This window comes from Callithrix jacchus, chromosome 7 (assembly GCF_049354715.1).
Source record: "Callithrix jacchus isolate 240 chromosome 7, calJac240_pri, whole genome shotgun sequence".
Lineage (NCBI taxonomy): Eukaryota > Metazoa > Chordata > Mammalia > Primates > Cebidae > Callithrix > Callithrix jacchus.
The window spans coordinates 16,708,298-16,729,942 of record NC_133508.1 but is presented as its reverse complement, the minus strand read 5'-3'; the positions used below and the strand labels follow the sequence as shown (position 1 = coordinate 16,729,942).

The window sequence follows — 21,645 nt, the reverse complement described above, 5'->3', positions numbered from 1 at the left end:
TAAATGAATTGTGTGTTCGATACATATAAAACTCTAAATGTGTGGGTATCAGATAGATAATACAGCAACATGGAAAGCAAAGCTTGATACAACAGCAAGAAAAGTATTGACAAATCCACCTCAACAGTAGGAGGTTTAACATTCTCCATTCCAAACAACAGATTAACTAGACTTAAACATTTTTTTTTTTTTTTTTTTTTTTTTTTTTGAGACGGAGTTTCGCTCTTGTTACCCAGGCTGGAGTGCAATGGCGCGATCTCGGCTCACCGCAACCTCCGCCCCCTGGGTTCAGGCAATTCTCCTGCCTCAGCCTCCTGAGTAGCCGGGATTACAGGCACGCGCCACCATGCCCAGCTAATTTTTTTTGTATTTTAGTAGAGACGGGGTTTCACCATGTTGACCAGGTTGGTCTCGATCTCTAGACCTCGTGATCCACCCGCCTCGGCCTCCCAAAGTGCTGGGATTACAGGCTTGAGCCACCGCGCCAGGCCGACTTAAACATTTTTTAAGGTGGTGGATGAATAAAACAATAATCTCTTAAACTGAGAGTAATACATAAAACCCTATGCAGAAAAATCAGAGAGCAGATATTCTTCTCAATTATGCATGAAAATTAACAAAAAAAATTGACCATGAGCTAAGCCTAAAAGCAACTCTCCCCGAATACCAAAGTATCAGGATTATAAAAACAATGGTCTTCTGAACAAAATATAATTAAATTAAAACAATAGTAAATAGATAACTCTAAGAGAAGTCTGAAGGTTTAAAATCTGCTTGTAAATAACAAATGGGTTAAGAAAAGAACTAGGAATCATAAAACATTTGAACTGAATGATAATTATAAAAAAATATATATCAAAATTTGCATGAGAGATTATAATTTTATAGAACTAAATGTTATATTAGAATGCAGTAGAAAGGTTGAAAAATAATGAACCAATCATTCAACTCAAGAACTAAGAAAAACCGCCAACCAAAACCAGAAAGTGATCATTTTGCAACTCTTAATGGAATAAATGATTCAGGCAAGAATTTTGAATGGTTGCTAAACCATTAAATAAAAGGTTGACGGAGAATTGAATGGACATGGAGGTAAGGTAGAGCCCACAGGTTGCTTGCAGAGAGACACCTTACATGAATAATCAATGTTAGAAACACTAGTAATTAGATTACCAGCTTTTGGTGTGATGCAATAAGAAAAACATAGCATTATTCTTAAGATATTCTTGCAAAGAAGTGTTTTGCTCTCTAATTAATTTACTGAAATCGAATCAAATCTTTTCATCTAAACTACCGATTTACAGGAAATTCCAAAACCTAAGCGAGGTACAAATCAAACATTCCTACAGGGAAACAATCAGACACATTTGAAAAAATCAAATGTTCTAAAGGAAAATGGATACCATCTCTTCAACAAATTAATGTCATGAAAAAACAGGGGAAGAGGAATGTTCTACATTAAAATATACATTAGAGAAATGTTGTAGGCTTTTATTAACTGAATCAGGGTCTGACAGAACTAGCTCTAAAAGGCATTGTAAAACTTAATGGAGACAGGCAGACAAAGACTGATCATAAATGATTTTAAGAAATTATAAATATTATTGGATGTGATAAGTGGTTATATAGGAAAGTTTTAATTTGTAGAGATACATACTGGAATAATTATTTATTATGACATCTGTAATCAGTATTTAAAATTTTACCAAAAATAGATGAAACAGATGATTTAATTATTAAAGCAAGATGTGACAGGTGTTTATTATACCTTTCTCTCCATTTTTTCATATGTTTGAAATTTTAAATAAATAACACATTTCTAAAATAAAAACCAAAGAAAATAGGAGCAACCTTGGGGCTCTACTGTTGTTAGCTTTTGAAGGACCAAAGACCTGTGTCTGTCTGTCTGTCTGTCTGTCTGTCTGTCTAGGTTCCAATCTTGTCTAAGCCTGCTTCCCAAAGCTGCAGAATGTGTGATACACTGTCTGGAGCAGAGGTCATTCATTCTTCAACAAGCATGACATTCTGCCTGGACAGAAGCCATGCTAGCAATCATAACACGAATTGAACCAGGGAGTCAGTTAATGATCATATGCCTCTTCCTCCCCCGGTTTTATATGTCACATTCCAATATCGATTTTTACCCAAGCAAATCTGGACAGCTTCTAAGAGAACCAAGAAAACTGGGAAGAAAGTCCGGGATAAAATTAAAAGCAGTTTCAACTCATGGAACCAATTTTGTTTTACTATCGCTGACTTAGTTGAAAACTGCCAGACATTCTTTTCTGGGCATCCAAATCCATTCAGTTTCTGAGCTTTCCCCAACAGAAATTGTCATTTTTCTTCCAGACTATGGAAGAAGAGTACAATATTGTACTGTAATGCCCCCTTTGCCACAGTTTCTCTTTCCATATTTGTTACCCATGGTCAAGAAGGTTAAGTACAATGCACTAAGATATTTTGACAGAGAAAGAAAGAGACCACATTTATATAACTTTTACTACAGTATATTGTTATAATTGTTCTATTTAATTATTATTTTTGTTCATCTCTTACTATACCTGATTTATGTATTAAGGTTTATCATAGGTATGTGTGTATATGAAAAAAACATAGCATTTTTAGAATGAAGTCCTATCTGCGGTTTCAGGTATCCACTGGGGGTCTTGGAACGTATCCCTCATGAATTTTTGCCATATTGGCAAAAGTTAAGCTGCTGGATTTGATATGTATTTATTGGAGTCTCAATTCATCCAGAGGGTATTTGATTAATGCTGTGAGGGAGTCACAGACATGCATCAGAAGAAATCACAAGTAACAGTAAGAGAAAAAGGTCTTAAGGATTGAGGGCAGAGTGTGCTGTGGAAGTCCAGAAAAGTGCTAATTACGGAATTGAACATGAGACAGGATACAAATCATGAAGCTTCGTTTCTACCTTATTAGTGTTTTTATTTCTTTTTCTTGCCTTCCTTTATTATATTGAATAGAAGTGATGTTTGTAGAAAGCCTTATTTTGTTGCCAGTCTAAAAGGAAAATTTTTCTTCATGAAGTATGTTGTTAAACTTTTTTATTTTTGGTATGCCTATGGATGCCTAGATTCCTTTAATTGAGCCAGCCAGCATATCCATCCTCCAGCTACTATACCTTCTCGGCAGTTAAAAGTTTACAACTGGCCAGAAGTGGTGGCTCAAACCTGTAATCCCAGCACTTTGAAAGGCCAAGCAGGGTGGATCACCTCAGATCGGGAGTTCAAGACCAGCCTACCCAACATGGCGAAAACCCATCTCTATGAAACATACAAAAAATTAGCTGGGCGTGGTTGTGGGAGCCTGTAATCCCAGCTAGTTGGAAGGCTGAGGCAGGAGAATCGCTTGAACCTGGGAAGCAGAGCAGAGTGCAGTGAGCTGAGATCACGCCACTGCACTCCAGCCTGGGTGACAAGAGCAAAACTCCATCTCAAAACAAAAAAAAGTTTACAACTGTCTCTTTCTACAAGGCATTATTATCCTTGACATACTAGACCACAGGGACAATCTGTGGCTAATCATTGACTAACATGTAATTTTAAAAACTGTCTGCTTTGTAAGGGCCATTGAAACAATAAAGAAAATGACAAGCTTGCATTTATTAATCAGCAACCTAAGAGGAAGTATGAGAGTCAAAAATAGTCCCGGGCAGCATTTAAAACAAACACGCAAAACCAAACAAAACTTATCCCTGCAGTGGCAGAAACAAACAAAGCCAAAGGCCAAGACAGAATTTATTTTTTGTGAGTAGCAAAACTTCAGAAAAAGCTGAATTGTCTTTGTCTTGGTGAAGGTCCTAGCAATAATGAAATGGGATCTTGGAGACTGGGGATGGGAACATCTAGCCTCAATTTCTCATCATGTGTGCCTGTCCATAGACAACTTGAGTATCCTCACAACGTGGCAGCTGGCTTCCCCCAAAGAAACAGAGCCAAGAAACCAGGCAGAAACTGCAATGCCTTTAAGGACCTGCTTTTGAAAGTCACATCCTGTTACTTTCACAGTATCCAGCTGGTCATGCAGTTTGGGTGTTTTCAGTGTGGAAAGGAACTACCCAAGGACATGACTGTCAAGAGGCACAGCCACTGGTTGCCACCTTGGAGGCTGGCATTAAGAACATCTGTGATTCATGGAAGGAAATCAACATATCAACAGGAACAGGAGTTTGGAAGAAGTTGATTCCAGCTTTCCTAGATGACTTTGAAGGACTCAAGACTTTAGTGGAGGAAATAACTGCAGATGTGGTGGCAATAGCAAGAAAATGGGAATTCGAAGTGGAGGCTGAAGGGATGACTGAATAGCAATTCATGATCAAATTTTGTTGGATAAGGAGTTGCTTCTTATAGATGAGCAAAGAAAGTGGTCTCTAAAGATGAAATGTACTACTGGTGAAGATGCTACGAACACTGTTAAAATGACAACAAAGGATTTAGAATATTCCATAAACTTAGTTGATAAAGCGGCAGCTGGGTTGGAAAGGATTGACTCCAATTTTTTAAGAAGTTCTACTGTGGATAAAACATTATCTCATGCCACACAGAAATCTGCTGTGAAAGGAAAAGTCAATCCATACAACAAACTTCATTGCTGTCTTATTTTAAGAAATTTTCACAACCTCCCCAATCTTCAGCACCCACCAACCTTGATGTCAGCAGCCATCAACATGGAGGCAAGACCTTCCACTAGCAAAAAGATTGCAACTTGCTGAAGGCTCAAATGGTCTTCAGCAATTTTGTAGCGATTGAGTATTTTTAAATTAAGGTATATATGTTGATTGTCTTTTTTAGACATAGTGCTATCACATGTTTCATAGACTACAGAATAGTGTAAACATAACATTTATATGTACTAGGAAACCACAACATTTGTGTGACTGGCTTTATTGTGATGATCTGGAACTGAATCTGCAATATTTCTGAGGCATGCCCGTATTTAAGACAGCATTTAATGTTTTTAAGAGTCTGTCTCTCTGTATTAGTTCACTTGGGCTGCCATAACAAAATAGCATAGACTGGGTGACTTAACCAGTGTAAATTTATTTTCTCACAGTTCCATAGTCCAGAGGTCCAAAATCAAGGTGTTGAGTGGGGTGCTTTGTAGCAAGGCCTCTCTTCCTGGCTTGTAGATGGCCACCTTCTCACTGTGTCACTACATGGCCTTTTCCATATAGAGGGAGACATCATGCTCTGATGTCTTTCTTCTCCTTGAAGGAAATCAGTTATATTGGATTAGAATCCCACCCTTATTTCATCATTTCATCTTAACTACCTTCCTAAGGCCTCTATCTTCAAATACAGTTAAATTAGGGGTTAGGGCTTCAATATCTGGATTTTGGAAGAACAGAATTCCATCTATTACACCTCCATAACTTGATATTCCTGGATCATCAAGCATGAGATGCACATCCTCTCTTCTCTAGTAAAAGAGTCTATCCAGCTCAAACTTCTCTGATTTTCCCCAGTTCAATGCAGAAATAATTCATATGCCATCTTTGCTCTTTATAATGTTTTGCCTAAATCATTAATAAAGCTAACACAAGGAGAGTATTTTTCAATGCTTGTGTTTCTTTCGTGCCTAATGTTCCCTACTACATACCACAATCATTGTATGATGTAATTACTATTAATCAGATCACTTTACGAATGTGGTAACTGAACCTTAAAGAGGGTGGTTTATTCATTCTATCACAATTGAGAACATAAAGGCATGAGCGTTTTGTAGATCATGGTACCATTCACTGATACATGAAAGATTGAGAGTAAAGCAGGTTTTGTGGGAAGAGTCATGTTCAATTTGGCACAGATTGAGTTTGAGGTTCCTATGATACATCCAAGTGTGTAAATATTGTATGCTTTATATAGTTGGTCTTGGGTTAAGGTACAAGTTGTAATTTTATGTTCTCATTTCATAATGGTTAGCACAAGTGCTAAAATGGCAAATAACCTCTTTTATTCTATGTCTTAGTAAAGAATAATGCCAAAATTATTTGTCTACTCCATATACATTTCCAGTATTCTTTTTCTCCCCATTATTCCCATACATTTCAAGTTAAAGACAGCCACTTTTTAGAATCGTAGAAGTAAACAAGACCTGCAGCGAATATGACCTTAAAAAGTAATCTAAATTCGCTTATTTTACAGATGAAGAAAGCATGGCACAGCTAGTTAAATGATTCAACCAACATCCACACTTAGTGCCCATAGAGAAACTAACATTCAGATTTTCTAATTCCATTTCAAGACACTATTTCATTAGACCTGTGAATTCTGTAACAGTATTTTGCAGAACATAAATGATATAAGACGCTTTGTGAATGAAATGATTCGAATGTGTCTTTTAACATTAAACATAATCTCAACTCTTGGAGAGTTACAGTGAACAACTTGTTTAAATTTACTTAATCCAGCATTTAATGACAGATCCCCTTTGCCACCACATATTAATGTCAGTAGGAGATGCATTGGGGAGTGATGCACTAGGCCACACTTGAATATGATGTTGGTGGGTTTGAAAGGGACTTGTATGCTCAGTTGGACAAGCATTATTCTGCTAAGATTAGGATGATGCAGGAGAAAGTGGCTTTATTTGCTTTGCTAGACTTATGCTGCTTTTGGAAGGCAGAGAACATATAAATGAAAAAGTTTTATTAATAAATGAGTATGGGGTTGTTTTAACAACCTACCTAAAAGTTATTAATCTTATTGCAGGGTGGGTTTTGGAAAGATTTGATTTCTTCTAGGTAAGGAGTAATGTAAATACACTAAATTAGGAGTCTAGGGTTTCCAATTGGAAAAGGGTACTTTTCATGTTAGTTCCTAGGAACTAGGTAATAAAGTTGTTGTGCTTTTATTTGGCAAAATGTTTGAGGAAAGACAGAAAATAAGTAAACAGAGACTTAGAGTTTATTGCTGAGTAATTAATTTTGTTGCTTGAAGTAGTAAAGATAGATAAAAAGAATTCAATATAATGGAAATCTCAGCCCAGTTTTATGGCAGCATCATGACTTGAATTTGAAAGAAAGAGAAGTATTATTAATAAACTTACATATAAAGGAAGTTAAAGATTATTAATGCAATCTATATACACCTCAGTGATACAAGTTTAATCAAAACCATAGACAGTCCTGAGAAAAACAATATGCTAAAATACAAAGTGTTATAAATACATCAAAGAACATTTACATAATTTTCAAGTTATTAAAACAAGGGAAAGGCATTATCATCCAGCACCAGATATAGATGCAAAATGTGATTCCTTTAAATATTTATTTTATAGATAATTACTGAATAAGAACAATTTTAATGAATATTAATTTACATTTCTATTTAAATGTTATAATTAATAAATTAAGCAAATAATTTAATAGCCCAATATTCCTTGTTAAAGATATGTCCTGCTAATTTAAAACATTTCCAATAAAAATTATAATGTGAAAGTGGCAAGGGCATTCATATCAATGTCTATCCAAGATTTTGCCAGCATCACTGTAGCTAAGAAAAACCATAGATCAAAAAATTTCTCATTAAAAAAATACATTTTGAAAGTACATTTTTTTCTCTTTTTTCATAACAAACTTCTGACTACTATCTGTATATTAATTGAAAGAAAACAAATGTGATGTAGTGTTATATATACTAAACCATTAATATTTCCATACATTAATGGAGAAAGTCAAATATGGAAATACTCTGAACTTAGAAGTCTGCCAGTTCCACATGAGCTCTATGTACATAGACTCTTCTGCCTTTCAGGAAGTGAGAGAATTACATAAATTGTAATCATCATGCAAATATTAGATATTTAACTGGACCAATCCATACTACTTCCCCTGATCTCTCACTTGCTGAAAGATAATGAATTCTTAATTTACAGTAAAGACAAGTTTTGTTCCCTTGAATCATCATTATTGAGATCCAGTGATGTTCAAATCCCCATGCTAGGATTATGAGTAGACAGGTCTTTGTTTGCATAAATTTATAGCTCAAGAGAAAAGCAAGTAATTCTTTCCAAATAAAATGATAATAGGAACTGTCATAAGCAAGTTACAGATAAGGTACTATGAAGCTTCAGAAACTATAATTATTACTTTCAATTGTAACGATTGGAGAAAGCTTTATTTAAAAGTGGCATGTACATTCTGACATGAAGGATAGGTAAGATTTGATCTGCGAAAATAAGACAAGGAATATTCTAAAGGGAATATAGATCAAGAGGAATGCTATGACTTCAGTACAGGCACTTTGAGCAAGTCCCTCTAATTACAGTAAAGGGTACTGAAGAAATAAAATAAAATTAGAAATAACATATAAGTAGCAAAAAATCACTAAAAATAAAGTATAAATGAGCAAAACCTTATTTGGCATCTAAAAGATTTTAAATTAAATTTTTATTTTAGCCAAATGCGAGGGTATTCTACAATGAAACTGCATGTTTTTAAAATTAGAGAACATAAGGTATTATAAACTAAAATACAATCGGCTAGAATTTATGAGTAAAAAAGTCGGAACTACTGTTCCATTAAATTCCCACAAAATGCCTTCTTCATATAAAAAAAGACCCACTGTTGTATAAATGCCTTCCATGTGCTAAGAAGTACACTGAATCCTTTGCATGTGTTCTTTTTCCACTTACTCCTTACAATATATGACATGTATGCAATCCCCCTTTTAGAAGGAATAAAGCCTAGGTAGAGAGTAGGTAACTTGGCTAGTAAGTGCAAAAGGTAGGAATCTGGGTCAGTATGACCCACAGCTCATAGGCATGTATTACTGCATCCTGAGGTAATATGGTTTCCAAGGAGTACAAAAACCTTATAGAACCAAATTAAAAACAAAAGTTTTTTTTAAAATCAGATTTTGCATTTTTGTTTTAAATTCAAAGCTTAGGCAATACAAGCCCTCTTTTTTTTTTTTTTTTTTTTTTTTTTTTTTGAGACAGAGTTTCACCCTTGTTGCCCAGGCTGGAGTGCAATGGCACCATCTAAGCTCACTGCAACCTCCTCCTTCTGGGTTCAAGCAAGTCTCCTGCCTCAGCCTCCCGAGTAGGTGGGGTTACAGGCATGCACCACCACACCTGCCTAATTTTGTATTTTTAGTAGAGACGGATTATCTCCATGTTGGTCAGGCTGGTCTGAAACCCCTGACCTCAAGTAATCCTTTGGCCTCAGCCTCCCAAAGTGCTGAAATTACAGATGTGAGCCACCACCCCAGCCTTCAAGTCCTCTTTTTTAAAGCAGCACAAATAGAAGTTTTCACACGAACTCATTTTAACCGCTAGTTTGGTGAATAAAAACTAAATTTTAGTCCAGGTGTTGGCCACACACTGTGCAGCCTCAAAAACTGGAGATGAAAATGCTGTAACATTTACAAACAGGTTGCTTTCAATCTGTTTCGCTACAAATACCTTGTAATTCTGTGTTGCACGTGGTAGAAGCATTTCTGATGCACATTATGCCAAATTATTTGCCATGTTTTTAAGTACTAGTTGGTCTAGTTGGTCTTTATTGAAGCACAGAGGTTGGACAGCCTCCAGCTTATGAGAAGCACCCTACAAAGGTAAGGATGTTACCGCACTGTGACTCAACCATTGCCTTATAGTTTCAGTGTTGCAAAATTAATACTGTAAATTAAAAGCAATGGGCATAAGTTCTAGTCCCTAGGGCCTGGGCCTCAGAGCCTCCACCTGAGCCCAGAGCAGTGCCTAGAGGAAGGAGGTATTCCTGGAGGTTAGGAACACGCTGACGCCCCCACCCGCCAACACAAAAACTACCACCCCACCAAAGGATCCCAGACGGCTCAGAAAGGCCAGTGGCTACTTCCACCGCTTTTCGTGGCTGTTTCCGCCTCCAATTTTACTTCCGGGGAGGGGACTTCCGGGCCCGCTGCCTCTAAGGGGCGGGAATTAAAGAGGAGCCGGAAGTGGAACCAGCATTTCCGGTACAGGAAACTCGCTGCTGCCCCAACCTGGCTTGACAGGCGCGGTCCCTGCAAGTAGCTCTCATCCCCTTTTCCTTCTTCCTGCCTCACTTTCCAACTCGTTTGCCGCCGCCGTCCCGCAGCTGCTGCCTCCGGAGTTGCCCCTTCCCCATGTGCCGGGGCAGGAGTCCGCAAAACGAAGACCCGCCCGCCGGTTCACCATCATGTCCGAACTGACTAAAGAGCTAATGGAGCTGGTGTGGGGCACCAAGAGCAGCCCCGGTCTCTCGGACACCATATTCTGCCGCTGGACGCAAGGTACCCTGGCGGGGCTCTCACTTGCAGCCGCCGCTTCCTTTGCCCTGCGAGAGTCCGCCTGTGACGCCTCTCGCTCCAGTCCCTCGCGTGCCCCGCGCTTTGCCCCAGTCGCCGTGCTCGGCGCACAAGCTGGACTTTGTAGACACGCCCTGCTTGCCTTGGTTGGGAGAGGTTGAGTAGGAGAATGGCTACAGCTGCCACTAAATACCCGCAGCGCCTCTTCCACTCTCCGGGCTGCCCTTCGGCTGGGGAGAGGGGTGGCCCCTTGCTGGGCTGCTTGGCGTGACACGGAACGTGCGCACCGTGCCCCGATGTCACTTTCTCAAGGGGTGCTGTGGCCTTCCGCGTCTTTACCCCAACAGAGCTGTGTGTTGGTGGTGGATGGTCTATTTTTGGAGGGAAGGAGGGACGTCCACGGGAAAGTCAGAGTGGCTAATTCCAAACAGCAGTGTTTTGTTTGTATTGTCGTTATGTGGACAGGCGCGGTACTTGGTGTGTAAACCCTGTTGCCTGCTAAAACGTGTCCTTTGGCCCAAAGTATCCCCCTTTTTGATCTGGTTTATTATCTGTCAGGGTTAAAAAAGGAATATGGATCGTAGTACTTCCTCTGCTGGTCTAATGTAACACAGACAGGATTTTTACTTATGTAATAAGTCAGTACAAATAATAATGACATAAAACAAGCATTTATTGAATTCCTGCACTGTAACAAGCTGGGCGCTTTATATGCGTAACTATCCCTCATTCTTAAGTTTTGGTAGGCAAACACAACTGACATATTCCTGAAGGTGACTTAGGAAAGATGATGAGATTAAGAACATAGCCTTGAGTCCGAAGGATCGGTAATTTATGTATCTAAAACTCTACTATTATCAAAACATCTACTTAGAGAACACCTGTTCCCTAAATAGATTGGAGGGAATTTTGGCATAGTAAATATAAATTCCTATTTAAAAACATATATTTTGTAACAAAAAATCAGGATTTAAGTAATCTCACCCTCCCTCCCTCCCTCCATCCCATATATGTTTTAAGAGCTTATATTACAATTATGACGTATTAAAACTTGGGATATGTAGTCCCTCGCTTTTGCTTTGTAGATGAGAAAAATGAATTGTAAATGGCTGGGCCAGAGTTGCACAAATTGATAGAACCGGGAGTGGATTCCAGGTCTTTCAATTCCTAATAGATCTGTTTTTATTATCTTCCTTTGAGTTTCCAAAGCCTACATGTAATGACTTTGGTTCTTGTTTTCACATTCAATTATGTCAGTTACCTAATCTTGGGCACCTGTGAGGCAGATTTTACTTTAAAACTTCCCACCTACTTATTCTAATAGTAAACAGCTCTAAAATACACAAAACTGTGAAAGACTAAACAAAAAATTATTTCCATTGTAATCAGTTAACATTTATGAAACATTTACAAAGTAGAATAAGATAACATTCAGCCCTATTTATACTGACATGCAAATACAAGGAAGATTCAGGGCGGCAGTTCTAGTCATGGTTAAGAGCACTGTCTTTGGAATAAATGTACGTAGCTTCAGGTTCATTCGATTTAGCTTATTTAAGCCTCATTTTCCTTCTCTGTAACATGTAGATAGTAGACCTTATAAAGTAGTGTGAGGATTAAAGGTCATGTCAATAATTTAGGCACTTAGCACACTATCTGACATATAGTAAACACTGAGTAAGTGGTAGCTGTTTTTATATTATTTTAAAAAGTGTTTAATTGTAGACTAAGTCAAAAATCACTCTTTGGCTTTTCCCTGACAGTTACGATAAATGATTTATTTGATGGATAATCATTCTAAATAACACTTTATAATGACTTATTAGATTGCTTTGCCACCTTTAATCACGCAGACATTCCTTAAGATTAGTTCTGTCAATACCATTTCAAAATAAAGGATTTCTTTTTTCTTTTTTTAATTTACAGAGTGCAGTTATATTTTGGATATGTAATTCTTCAGGGTCTTAGCCTGATTAAGATTTTAAGTCAACCAAACATGTTTTTGAAGTTATCACCTCTGAATCAGAGGGGTCCCGTTATTGGTTTTGGTATGTTAACTGTCGTATTCATTTGTTCTTTGAGGCCATTGCTAAATACTGCTGTAGCAGTCCTTTGGGATTATGGGAATAGGCACAAGACACTGCTTTGCTGCATTGCTAATGTGACATCAACTCTGGCTTTATTTCATAGTCTGAACCGTGTCTTCATTTGACACCGCAGTCTCATTAGTCTTCTGAAAGCAAGATACAGGTGTAAGACCTTTGGCGTGGCTGTTTATACAATTACATCTAGACATATCCCATCTGTGGAATTATACTGATTGATCAAGCTAAATTCGTTTGATATGGTTGTTAAAACAATAAGCTGCAGGAATGGCACATAGTTGTTTTTAATTGGCTTTTTTAGATAATTCTCTTCTACAAAATCCCTGTTCTTTTTTTAAAATGTGGTTTTTTTTCTTCTTCTTTTCTTGGCCAGTTTTAACTTTAAAGGCAATAAGCCATGTAATTTAAGGACTTAAAGTTGGCAGGGTTTTATTTTAACTTGAAAATTTATTCTCCTCTCCGCTTTCCTCCTGCTCAATTGCCTATAGTACTTTTTAAAGAATAGCATGTAATTTTCGCTTCCTTAGCTCATTAGCAGTATTTATCCTCCCCCCTTCCCACAGACTACACCAGTGTTCCAAGCTCTTAAAGTTGAGAGTCAGTAAGGTGGGAGGGAAGACAAATAATAAACACAACAGCATAAATTACGTTTGTACAATAAATAGTTAGAAGATGAGAGAATACGGAGTTCTGGGTGGAGTGGCCTGCGCAGGCCTCATTTTAAGATGAGATTTGAGCAAACACTTGGAGTCACCCAACTAGTCATGCAAAAGTCTGAAGAAAGTACTGCAAGCAGAATGAATGGTAGTTATAAAAAAATTTCACTCAAAATAAGCCTGGTGTGTTCAAGGAACAGAAGGAAGTTATTGTGGCAGGAGAGGGAATAAAGGAAAAGGAGAGTAATAAAAGATGATGTAAGAAATAAAGTGGCCCAAATCATATAAAGCTTTCTAGGCCATTTGGACAACTTTTGCTTATCTTGTGAATGAAACGGGGTCCTTCGAAGGTATGGAAAAAAGGAGAGCTACCACTTGACAAGTTTTTAAAGGGTTTGTCTGCCTGCTGTGGTTGAGGTTAGACTGTAGTGGATTGAGACAGCAAGATCAGATAAGAGACAATTGCAGTAATCCAGGGGAGAAAAGAAGCTGTCTTGGACCAGGGTAGTGGGAGTGGAGAGGGTAAGAAGTGAGCAGATTGACCACGACCCAACAGAACCAAAGTAAGAATCAGCTAGACCTAACAGAAATAGTGTTTCTTGTATAAATAACAACATTTTGATTTATTTGGAATGCATATTGTTTTCAATATTGATTGCTTAGCTCAGAGTTTGGCAAACTTCTTTCAAGGGCAAGTGGCCTTTTTATTGCCCCTCAGCTCATCCGTGCTGTTGCAGCAAAAGCAGCTGTAGTTAGTATGGGTGTGGCTGCATTCCAAAACATTGTAAAATCAGGTGACGCCTGATGGAGAGTAGTAATTCTCAGAAGCCATTTTCCTTCTTCCAATCATTATTTTACTGTTTCTCCTTAAGACTAGTCAGAAAGAGGGATATTTATTTTTGCTGTTTTATCTGTCCAGTGGGTGGGTTCTCCCCTCCCCTCAGGGAAGGGGGGCGTGTAGGTGTAGTTGATTGAAATTAGAGTTTTGGGCTTTCATTGTAGCATGATTTTTGTTACATAATATGAAAAAAAAATGAGATTTAACAAATAACAGGAAAAATGAAGGATCTGTTAAAATATAAAATATATTAGGAGTTAATACACTTGAGTTAAGGTTTAAAAGCATGATTTACTATTTTATCAAAGTAATAAAATGATATACCAGCACCGTTAATTTTTCTTCTGAAGTGAAGCTAATACTGTGGATCACATCGTTTCAAAGATTTTTTTGTTGTTGTTTTTGAAAGCTTTTAACATTCTCTTACATAGATTTTTCTTTCTCCAACATACCTAAAGTATAATTTGCCTAACAACCAGTATTTCTGAATTCATAATTTGTATGCATATATGAAAAAACTAATTCCTTGGTACTCTGAATATATAATTTATTATTCAAATACTTCAAAGTATCTATCATAATATCTTAACATTTGTATTATATTTTACAGCTTTTGAAAAATCTTACCTAATCCTTGCAACAACTCTGAAAGATAGCAAAGAACAAATGTAGTTATCCTCATTTTTTTAGATGAGAGGTCCAGTGGAGATATTTTACTCAGCCAAAATGTCAAACTAAGTCTTTCTATAGCTTTGTTTACATGGAAGGCTGTAAATTGTAGAGGCTGTAGTTGTCAAATGGTGTGCATAATGTGGTTAGGTATAGTAAGTAATATGAAAACAAGCAACTGAAAAATTGCAACGTGGTTCATGGCTCAGGTTTACACTGGTTCTGAGCAGTAAAATGTGAAAATAGACTTTTCTGTGATGTGTAGTACTGTGTAATGTGATGCAAAACTATGTATGTAGGCTCAGGTGTTTTAAGATGGATAATTTCAGACCTAATCAGGAAAAACAGCCATTCGTGTTAAGTCCTTTTAAAACTAGGAAATAATTTGAGTATGAGAATTCTTGACAAGAAAAGTAATGCTAAGGCCTGAGAAAGTCAAACTTAAGTAAAACCTTATTATAAAATGAGAAGTCTACTAAGCATAGTCCTGTTTTAGGGTAGAATACTTAATTTTCATTTAGCTGACTTTATTTCATTTTGGTTCTAATATCCTTTGTCCATTTATCAATTAGCACTCAAACATGCATACTGGAATTAAACAGAATTTTGCATGAAGCATAACTGCTTAGAATTCTCTGCATGGGCTCTTAATATTCAAAGTGCAAAAGCAACTCACTATAATGCACTTCCAACTAAAAGCCCCATCCATGGATAATTGGATTACATTATTTAAATTTTAAAAGAAGGCAAGTTCCATTACTAATTCACACTTTAATTTCATACACTGAAAGTTTAGCAGATCCTAATTTCGCCTCTGCATTGGGTACAACCCTAGGGTCCCTTATTCCCAGTAGGAGAAGAGCTGGCCAAACAGTGAAGATTTTATTTTATGTCTTGTTCCTTGGTGGGACCTTAAATTTGGTAGTTTTAACATAACCAGAATGCTTAGTTGTCGCTTTCCTTATTAAATTTGTTCCATGCATCTTCTCTATTCCAGTTCTCCATTTGCCCTATTTTTGATCTCCCAGGCTGTTATGTACTGCTGGAGAAAACTGTGTCCAGCACCAAGACACTTGTGTAGTTAAATCTTAGCTGAGCCCTCAGTGCTTCCCTTCGTTCTTCCTTTATGTTCTTCGGAATTAACACTTTCCCCAATTCTGTACCCTTCTCATTCCTCTCACTCTCAATATTAACACCTCTTCACTTCTTCATTTTTGTCTACATGTTTAACTTAAAAGCCTTCTAAAATTTACTACTCCTAGGCTAATGGCTTTCAAGATTTTGGAACTCAGGTCCCCATTACAGTCGTAAAAATTATCGAGGACTTCAATATGAAAAACCTAAAAATGAGCGTGATCTTGGTATTGTTTTACGTTTTTGCAAATCTCTTTAACGTTTAGCACATTAGAAGACAGCTGGATTCCCACATTTGCTTCTCCAGTCTGTGCAATGTGTTGTTTTGGTTGAAGTGGATACAGAAAATCTGGCCTCACAGATATAATTGGAAAAGGTGTAAGAAGTATGGTAATAGCCTTTTCAGATAATCACACATAATCTTCTTTGATACCACACCAAAACTTGACACATCAGAGTATTGCAGAGATGAGTTGCAATATGAAATCTAAAATCACTTAACTTTTCTTCCTCTGTTAAATTGAAATCTATTGGTCTGTCTTGCAGTTTGAATCAATCTCTTACCTATGCATTAATTTGTAACAGTATACATCAGCAATTTGGAAATTATCCATCTACTGGTTTATGACAGTCTTCCAAATGTTAATGTCTTTCATTATACCATACCAGAAGTCACGTTTGTTACTGTTACAAGTGATCTCTGCAGAACAATCTATTAGCATTGAGACACTGTCAGACTCAAAGTGGTGGACACAAGTTTTCTAAGTTATTGCTTGAAAACTGGAAATTTTATCACTGGCAAAAATACTGTCAGCTATTTTCCTTGAAATGTCAAGCTCACTTATTTCCGAGAAAATGTCAGCCAGACATTCAAGTCTGGATAATTGTAGCTTATTGATAGTTACGCTAGGTTAAAAGCGCCCTCCATTAAAAAAAAAATGGCCAGTTTGGCTTGCAATTAAAAAAAAATTACACATACACTTTTCCTTGAGATAACTTGCAAACATCATACCTAGTATGTAGCAGAAGTGCTTTAAAAGACATTGTATTCAAGATCAAGATTTAATGAAATTAGTAGTTTTGACTGCATCAGTAAGTGTGTTCTTAAGTTAAATTGGCTCTGTAGGTGCGTGAGGGTGTGGTGGTATTTTTTAAGGACAGCTGCTACTAGGACAGCTTGATGTTATTGTCTTGATGTGTGCTAAGGAACCAGCAATGTAATCCACCATAGTTTTTATTCCATCACTGTGAATGTCAACACAGTGAAAGAGGCAAATCCTGTCTTAGTATTATTAGGTAGATAATTGTAACCTCCAGTGGACTCCCTGAAAGGGTCTCTAGGACTTCCAGGGGTTTCTGTGGACCACCTTTAAAAGTCTCAGCTCTCTTACAAGACTTGGAGACCTTAAACTTCCTCTTTTCCATATAATCATTCTTTACTTTTTCTTTTTTTAAACAAAATCTTGCTGCTGTCACCCAGGCTGGAGTGCGATGGCGTGATCTCAGCTCACTGCAACCTCCACACCTCTGGTTCAAGTGATTTTCCTGCCTCAGCCTCCATAGTAGCTGGGACTACAGGTGTGCGCCACCATGCCCAGTTAATTTTTGTGTTTTTAGTAGAGACAGCGTTTCACCATGTTGGTCAGGCTGGTCTCAAACTCCTGACCTCATGATCCACCTGCCTCAGCCTCCCAAAGTGCTGGATTGTTTCCTGTTTCTAAGTCATGCCCTTCAGTCTACAAAATTAATAATTCTTTTTTTGAGACAGAGTTTTGCTCTTGTTCCCCAGGCTGGAGTGCAATGGCGTGATCTCAGCTCACCGCAACCTCTGCCTCCTGGGTTCAGGCAATTCTCCTGCCTCAGCCTCCTGAGTAGCTGGGATTACAGGCACGTGCCACCATGCCCAGCTAATTTTTTTGTATCTTTAGTAGAGACAGGGTTTCACCATGTTGAGCAGGATGGTCTCGATCTCTTGACCTCGTGATCCACCCGCCTTGGCCTCCCAAAGTGCTGGGATTACAGGCTTGAGCCACCGCGCCCGGCCCAAAATTAATAATTCTTTATCCAACTACCCTTCAAGCTATCCTTCTTTTTCCCTCCTGCCAAACTTAAATATTTTGTCTGTTTTGTCTGTTGATGTCCAAGGGGTATTGGGTTCAAGGACACACCCCCGCCCGCCCCCCCCCCCCCGCCCGCTGCAAATACCAAAATCTATAGACTTCTACAGTATTTGCATATAACCTACACACAACTTCCCCTATACTTTAAATCATCTGTAGATTACTTAAAATACTTAATACAATGTAAATGCTGTGTAAATAGTTGTCACATTGTATTGTTTGGGGCATGATATGAAAAAGTCTGGACATGTTTAGCACAACCCAACCATCCCTTTTTCCTCCCTCCCTCAAGTATTTTACATTTGTGTTTGGTTGAATCTGGTCATCAAACCTATGGATATGGACAGCCAACTGTAGTTTTACCATTTCTCTTTCTAATCTGAATTACACTTCAACCCTTTAAAATCTGGTTACTCTCCCCAGTGCTCTAAATTTGTGTTTTTAGTATTCTCAGTGACATGCGTCTAGTATTTTAATGTATGTACTGACTCAGCACCATTTGTAATAGTTGACTATTTGCTTCTGATTTTTCCTTTTTTCTTTTCTTTTTTGAGACGGAGTCTTGCCCTGTTGTGGGGTGAAGTGCAGTGGTGCAATCTCAGCTCACTGCACCCTCCACCTCCCAGATTCACGTGATTCTCCTGCCTTAGCCTTCCAAGCAGCTGGGACTACCCGTGCGCACCGGCGCACACAGCTGATTTTTGTCTTTTTAGTGGAGATGGGATTTCATCATATTTGTCAGACTGTTCTTGAACTCCTGACCTCGTGATCCACCCGTGTCAGCCTCCCAAACTGCTGGGATTATAGATGTGAGCCACCACACCTGACCTGATTTTTCCTTTCTAGGAACTCAGTGAATGTGCTTTTCTCTAATCCTTCTAATTTTTGTCAGTCTCCTTTGCTGACTCAGCCTCTGCTCACTTTTTAATGTTCCCAACTTCATTATTTTTCTTCTGCAAGTTCTCATTCAGTTTAACTGATGTGTTTTAAGATAATTGAAATTGCTGCCTCTAATCCTGACTCCTGCCCTGAACTCCACACCCATATCTCCAATTTCTAAAAGTTGCCAAATGGCTGTCTCACATTTTTGAAACTGAACTTGCTGTCCCTAGAAACAAACACCGCCATTATCTTCCCTGCCAAAACTTCAACAAGCATTAATTAATAGCGATACAACATACTGTGGGGAAACAGTGATTAGTAACAGGTACAATACCTGTCAGGCAAGGTAGATGACAAACAGATAAACAATAACTTAAGTACTGGTTGTGTGGGGGTTGAAGAGAGACTACTTAGATAGGTTTGTAATGAAATATCACTCTGAGGAATTAACACCTAAATTGAAACCTGAAGAAGAAGGATTTATCTATATGGAGAGTAGAAGAAAGAACATTTCATGTAGAGAAAACAGTAAGCATCGAGGCTACAGGTCAAGTCCATGGGATGTTCTAAGGAACTAAGGTCATGGTAGAGAATGATGTAAGTGTAAACAGAGTCAGTTGGATTGATAGATTTTACAGTGGCCTCTAGACCACAAAAAGGAGTTTGGGTTTTATTTTAATTGCAGTGAGAAGCCATTGAAATGTTTTAAGCAGGCTGTGTCAAAATCTGATTTCCATTTCTAAAATACTCTTCTGGCAGCTCCATGGTGAATAGTTGGGTACTGGACAGGAGTGAGGGAGGAATAGGGAGACCCAGTTGGAAACTCTTGACAGTGTTCCATGTGAAAGATACAGTGGTTTGAACTATAAGGAGGACCAGAGATGGGATGGAAATGAACATGTTCAAGGTATGTTTTGAAGCCTTGAAGCAGGAAGACATTATCTTAGGGTGAAGCCTAAAGATAAATTTGAGTTTTCCAGAGGAAGGGTTAGCAGTTGTTCCAAGCAGAAGAAACATCATTTACAAAGGGTAGGAGACAAGAGAGAAAATGAAATACCTCAGGACCTGAAAGAAACTCAATGTGCCTAGAGTTTAAAAAGGAGAATGGCAAAGGGTGAAGTAGGAGGTTCAGCAGAAGCCAGATTATACAGTACCAAGTTCAGGGACTTAGACTCTTCTATGTCTGGAATTCCACTCTGGGCTATACTTGGGAATTAACTGGTTATAACCAGTAATGGAATTTCTGGGAGTATATGAGATTACTCAGAAAGAATGCATAGAATGAAATGAGCATAGATCCTAAAGCCGCAAACTGCGGAACATTAGCACTTAAAAGGAGTGATAGGGCGACAGAAGAACTAGAAAAGCAAAAGTTGATAAAAGCCAAGAGACAAAGATTTTGCAGGTTTGTGGTCAGCATTTCAGATTGATTCTTTGGGGGGTTAAATAAGATAAGACTTGGGAAATAGCCTGTACCGGTCACTGATGAACTTGGGTGAGAATGAGTTTGGCACACTCATGCATTGAAAACCAGATTAGTGAGGGTTGAGTAAATTATGAGGTAAGAAGATTGAAACAGGGTATGTAGATGACTAGGTGGGCTTTGGGAGGAGGAGAGTGATGGAGTGCTGGTTGGAGTTTTTGGTGGAATCTTTAGGTTTTGTTTTGTTTTAATATGTGAGATTTATATGCTTTCTGGAAGAGATTGAAGGTAAAGAGAGGAGGTGGGATGGAATGGGACCCTTTCTAGTACTCTCTCCATTGCTCTCACCTGGTGCCTCAAGCAAAAAACTTCAGAAACAGCTCTAATTTCTTCTGTACCAAGCCTTTGCCCCACTTACTCATCCTAAATAAATCTTATTTTTACCTCAGAAATATTTTTCGAATATAGTTTCTCTTCTCCACACTGATGTTGCTTTCATTAGGTCAGCATCATATCTCTATAGGGCTGTTGAAACAACTTCTTCCTGATTCTGTTCCTTTAACCAGTAAGATGATATTACTGTTTTACCAAAAGATCTTTGCTGGTTGAGTCCTGGTTCTTCAGCCCTTTGCTATGTTAACCACTTGTCATCTTTCCTGCTGCCAATTTGCTGGCCCTTCCATCCAACCCCCATACTACCCTTTAGCTATGTTAAAATCCCTCTGATTTACAAACATTCTCTCCTCTTGGAAAACGTTTTTGCTTTAATTAAGGTATCTTCTTTAGCTGAATTACATTCATTCACCTTTGCCTCGCCAGCAAATTCCTATTCAAAATGAACCTGGAAGTTACCTGTTATGATAGAATAGAGCATGCCTTTCTGTATCCACAACACTCTGCATTCTTCTGTTACATCTTAGTAATTATCTATTGGTATGTCTCTCTTCACCTGGACTAGGGGCTCCTCCAGACCAGAGACTGTCTTCCAGGAGTATATCCCAGATGATTGGAATAACATCAGATGTTAAGTAACCTGAACTGATTTGGTTGAATGACTGAAGAGAAACAATGGAATTGATAGATTCTTAGCATTGTGAAGTTGGAATTGATTATTTTAATGAGAACACTGAGGCCCAAGCAGGTGAAATGATCTTCATAAGGTTATCCAGATGGTAACCGGGTTCTCCTAACTTCTGACCCAGGGCCCTCTAAAGAACTTCCACTAGCTGCTGTTAGTCCATGCTGATTGGGTAATATTTAAATTAAGATAGAGCTATAAAAACACATGTACTGTCTACAATGCCATTTAATTGTTTGCTGATAGAATGTAACTGAAAGATTGAAATGATAGAATGATATTGTATGTAAAGAGTCCTAAAAATTGTTTGAATTTGGTAGACTGTCTAGTCTTCCTTAGATGAAAAGTCAGATTTAGTGTCATTTTACTAAAGTCCATACTTTATCCTCCTAGAGGAGTTTCTGGGTACAACATTGTGTGGGTATATTTGAATTTGGGGGTGGGGGAGCATAGGTTCCACAGATTT

At 38.0% G+C, this 21,645-nt stretch overlaps 1 protein-coding gene across 7 annotated transcripts in view; it reads left to right on the top strand.

The window, feature by feature from the left end:
* Positions 1-9,955: 9,955 nt before the first annotated feature.
* Positions 9,956-21,645, top strand: part of MINDY3 (MINDY lysine 48 deubiquitinase 3) — an 87,953-nt gene continuing 76,263 nt past the window's right edge. For all 7 annotated transcript variants that reach the window (XM_078329532.1, XM_017974079.4, XM_035306855.3 and 4 more), the window contains exon 1: positions 9,956-10,259. Coding sequence is in view for 4 of the 7 variants with exons in the window: in XM_035306855.3 (XP_035162746.1) it covers positions 10,166-10,259 (94 nt within the window). In the remaining 3 variants the exon portion in view is untranslated. The remainder of the gene's footprint in view (positions 10,260-21,645) is intronic.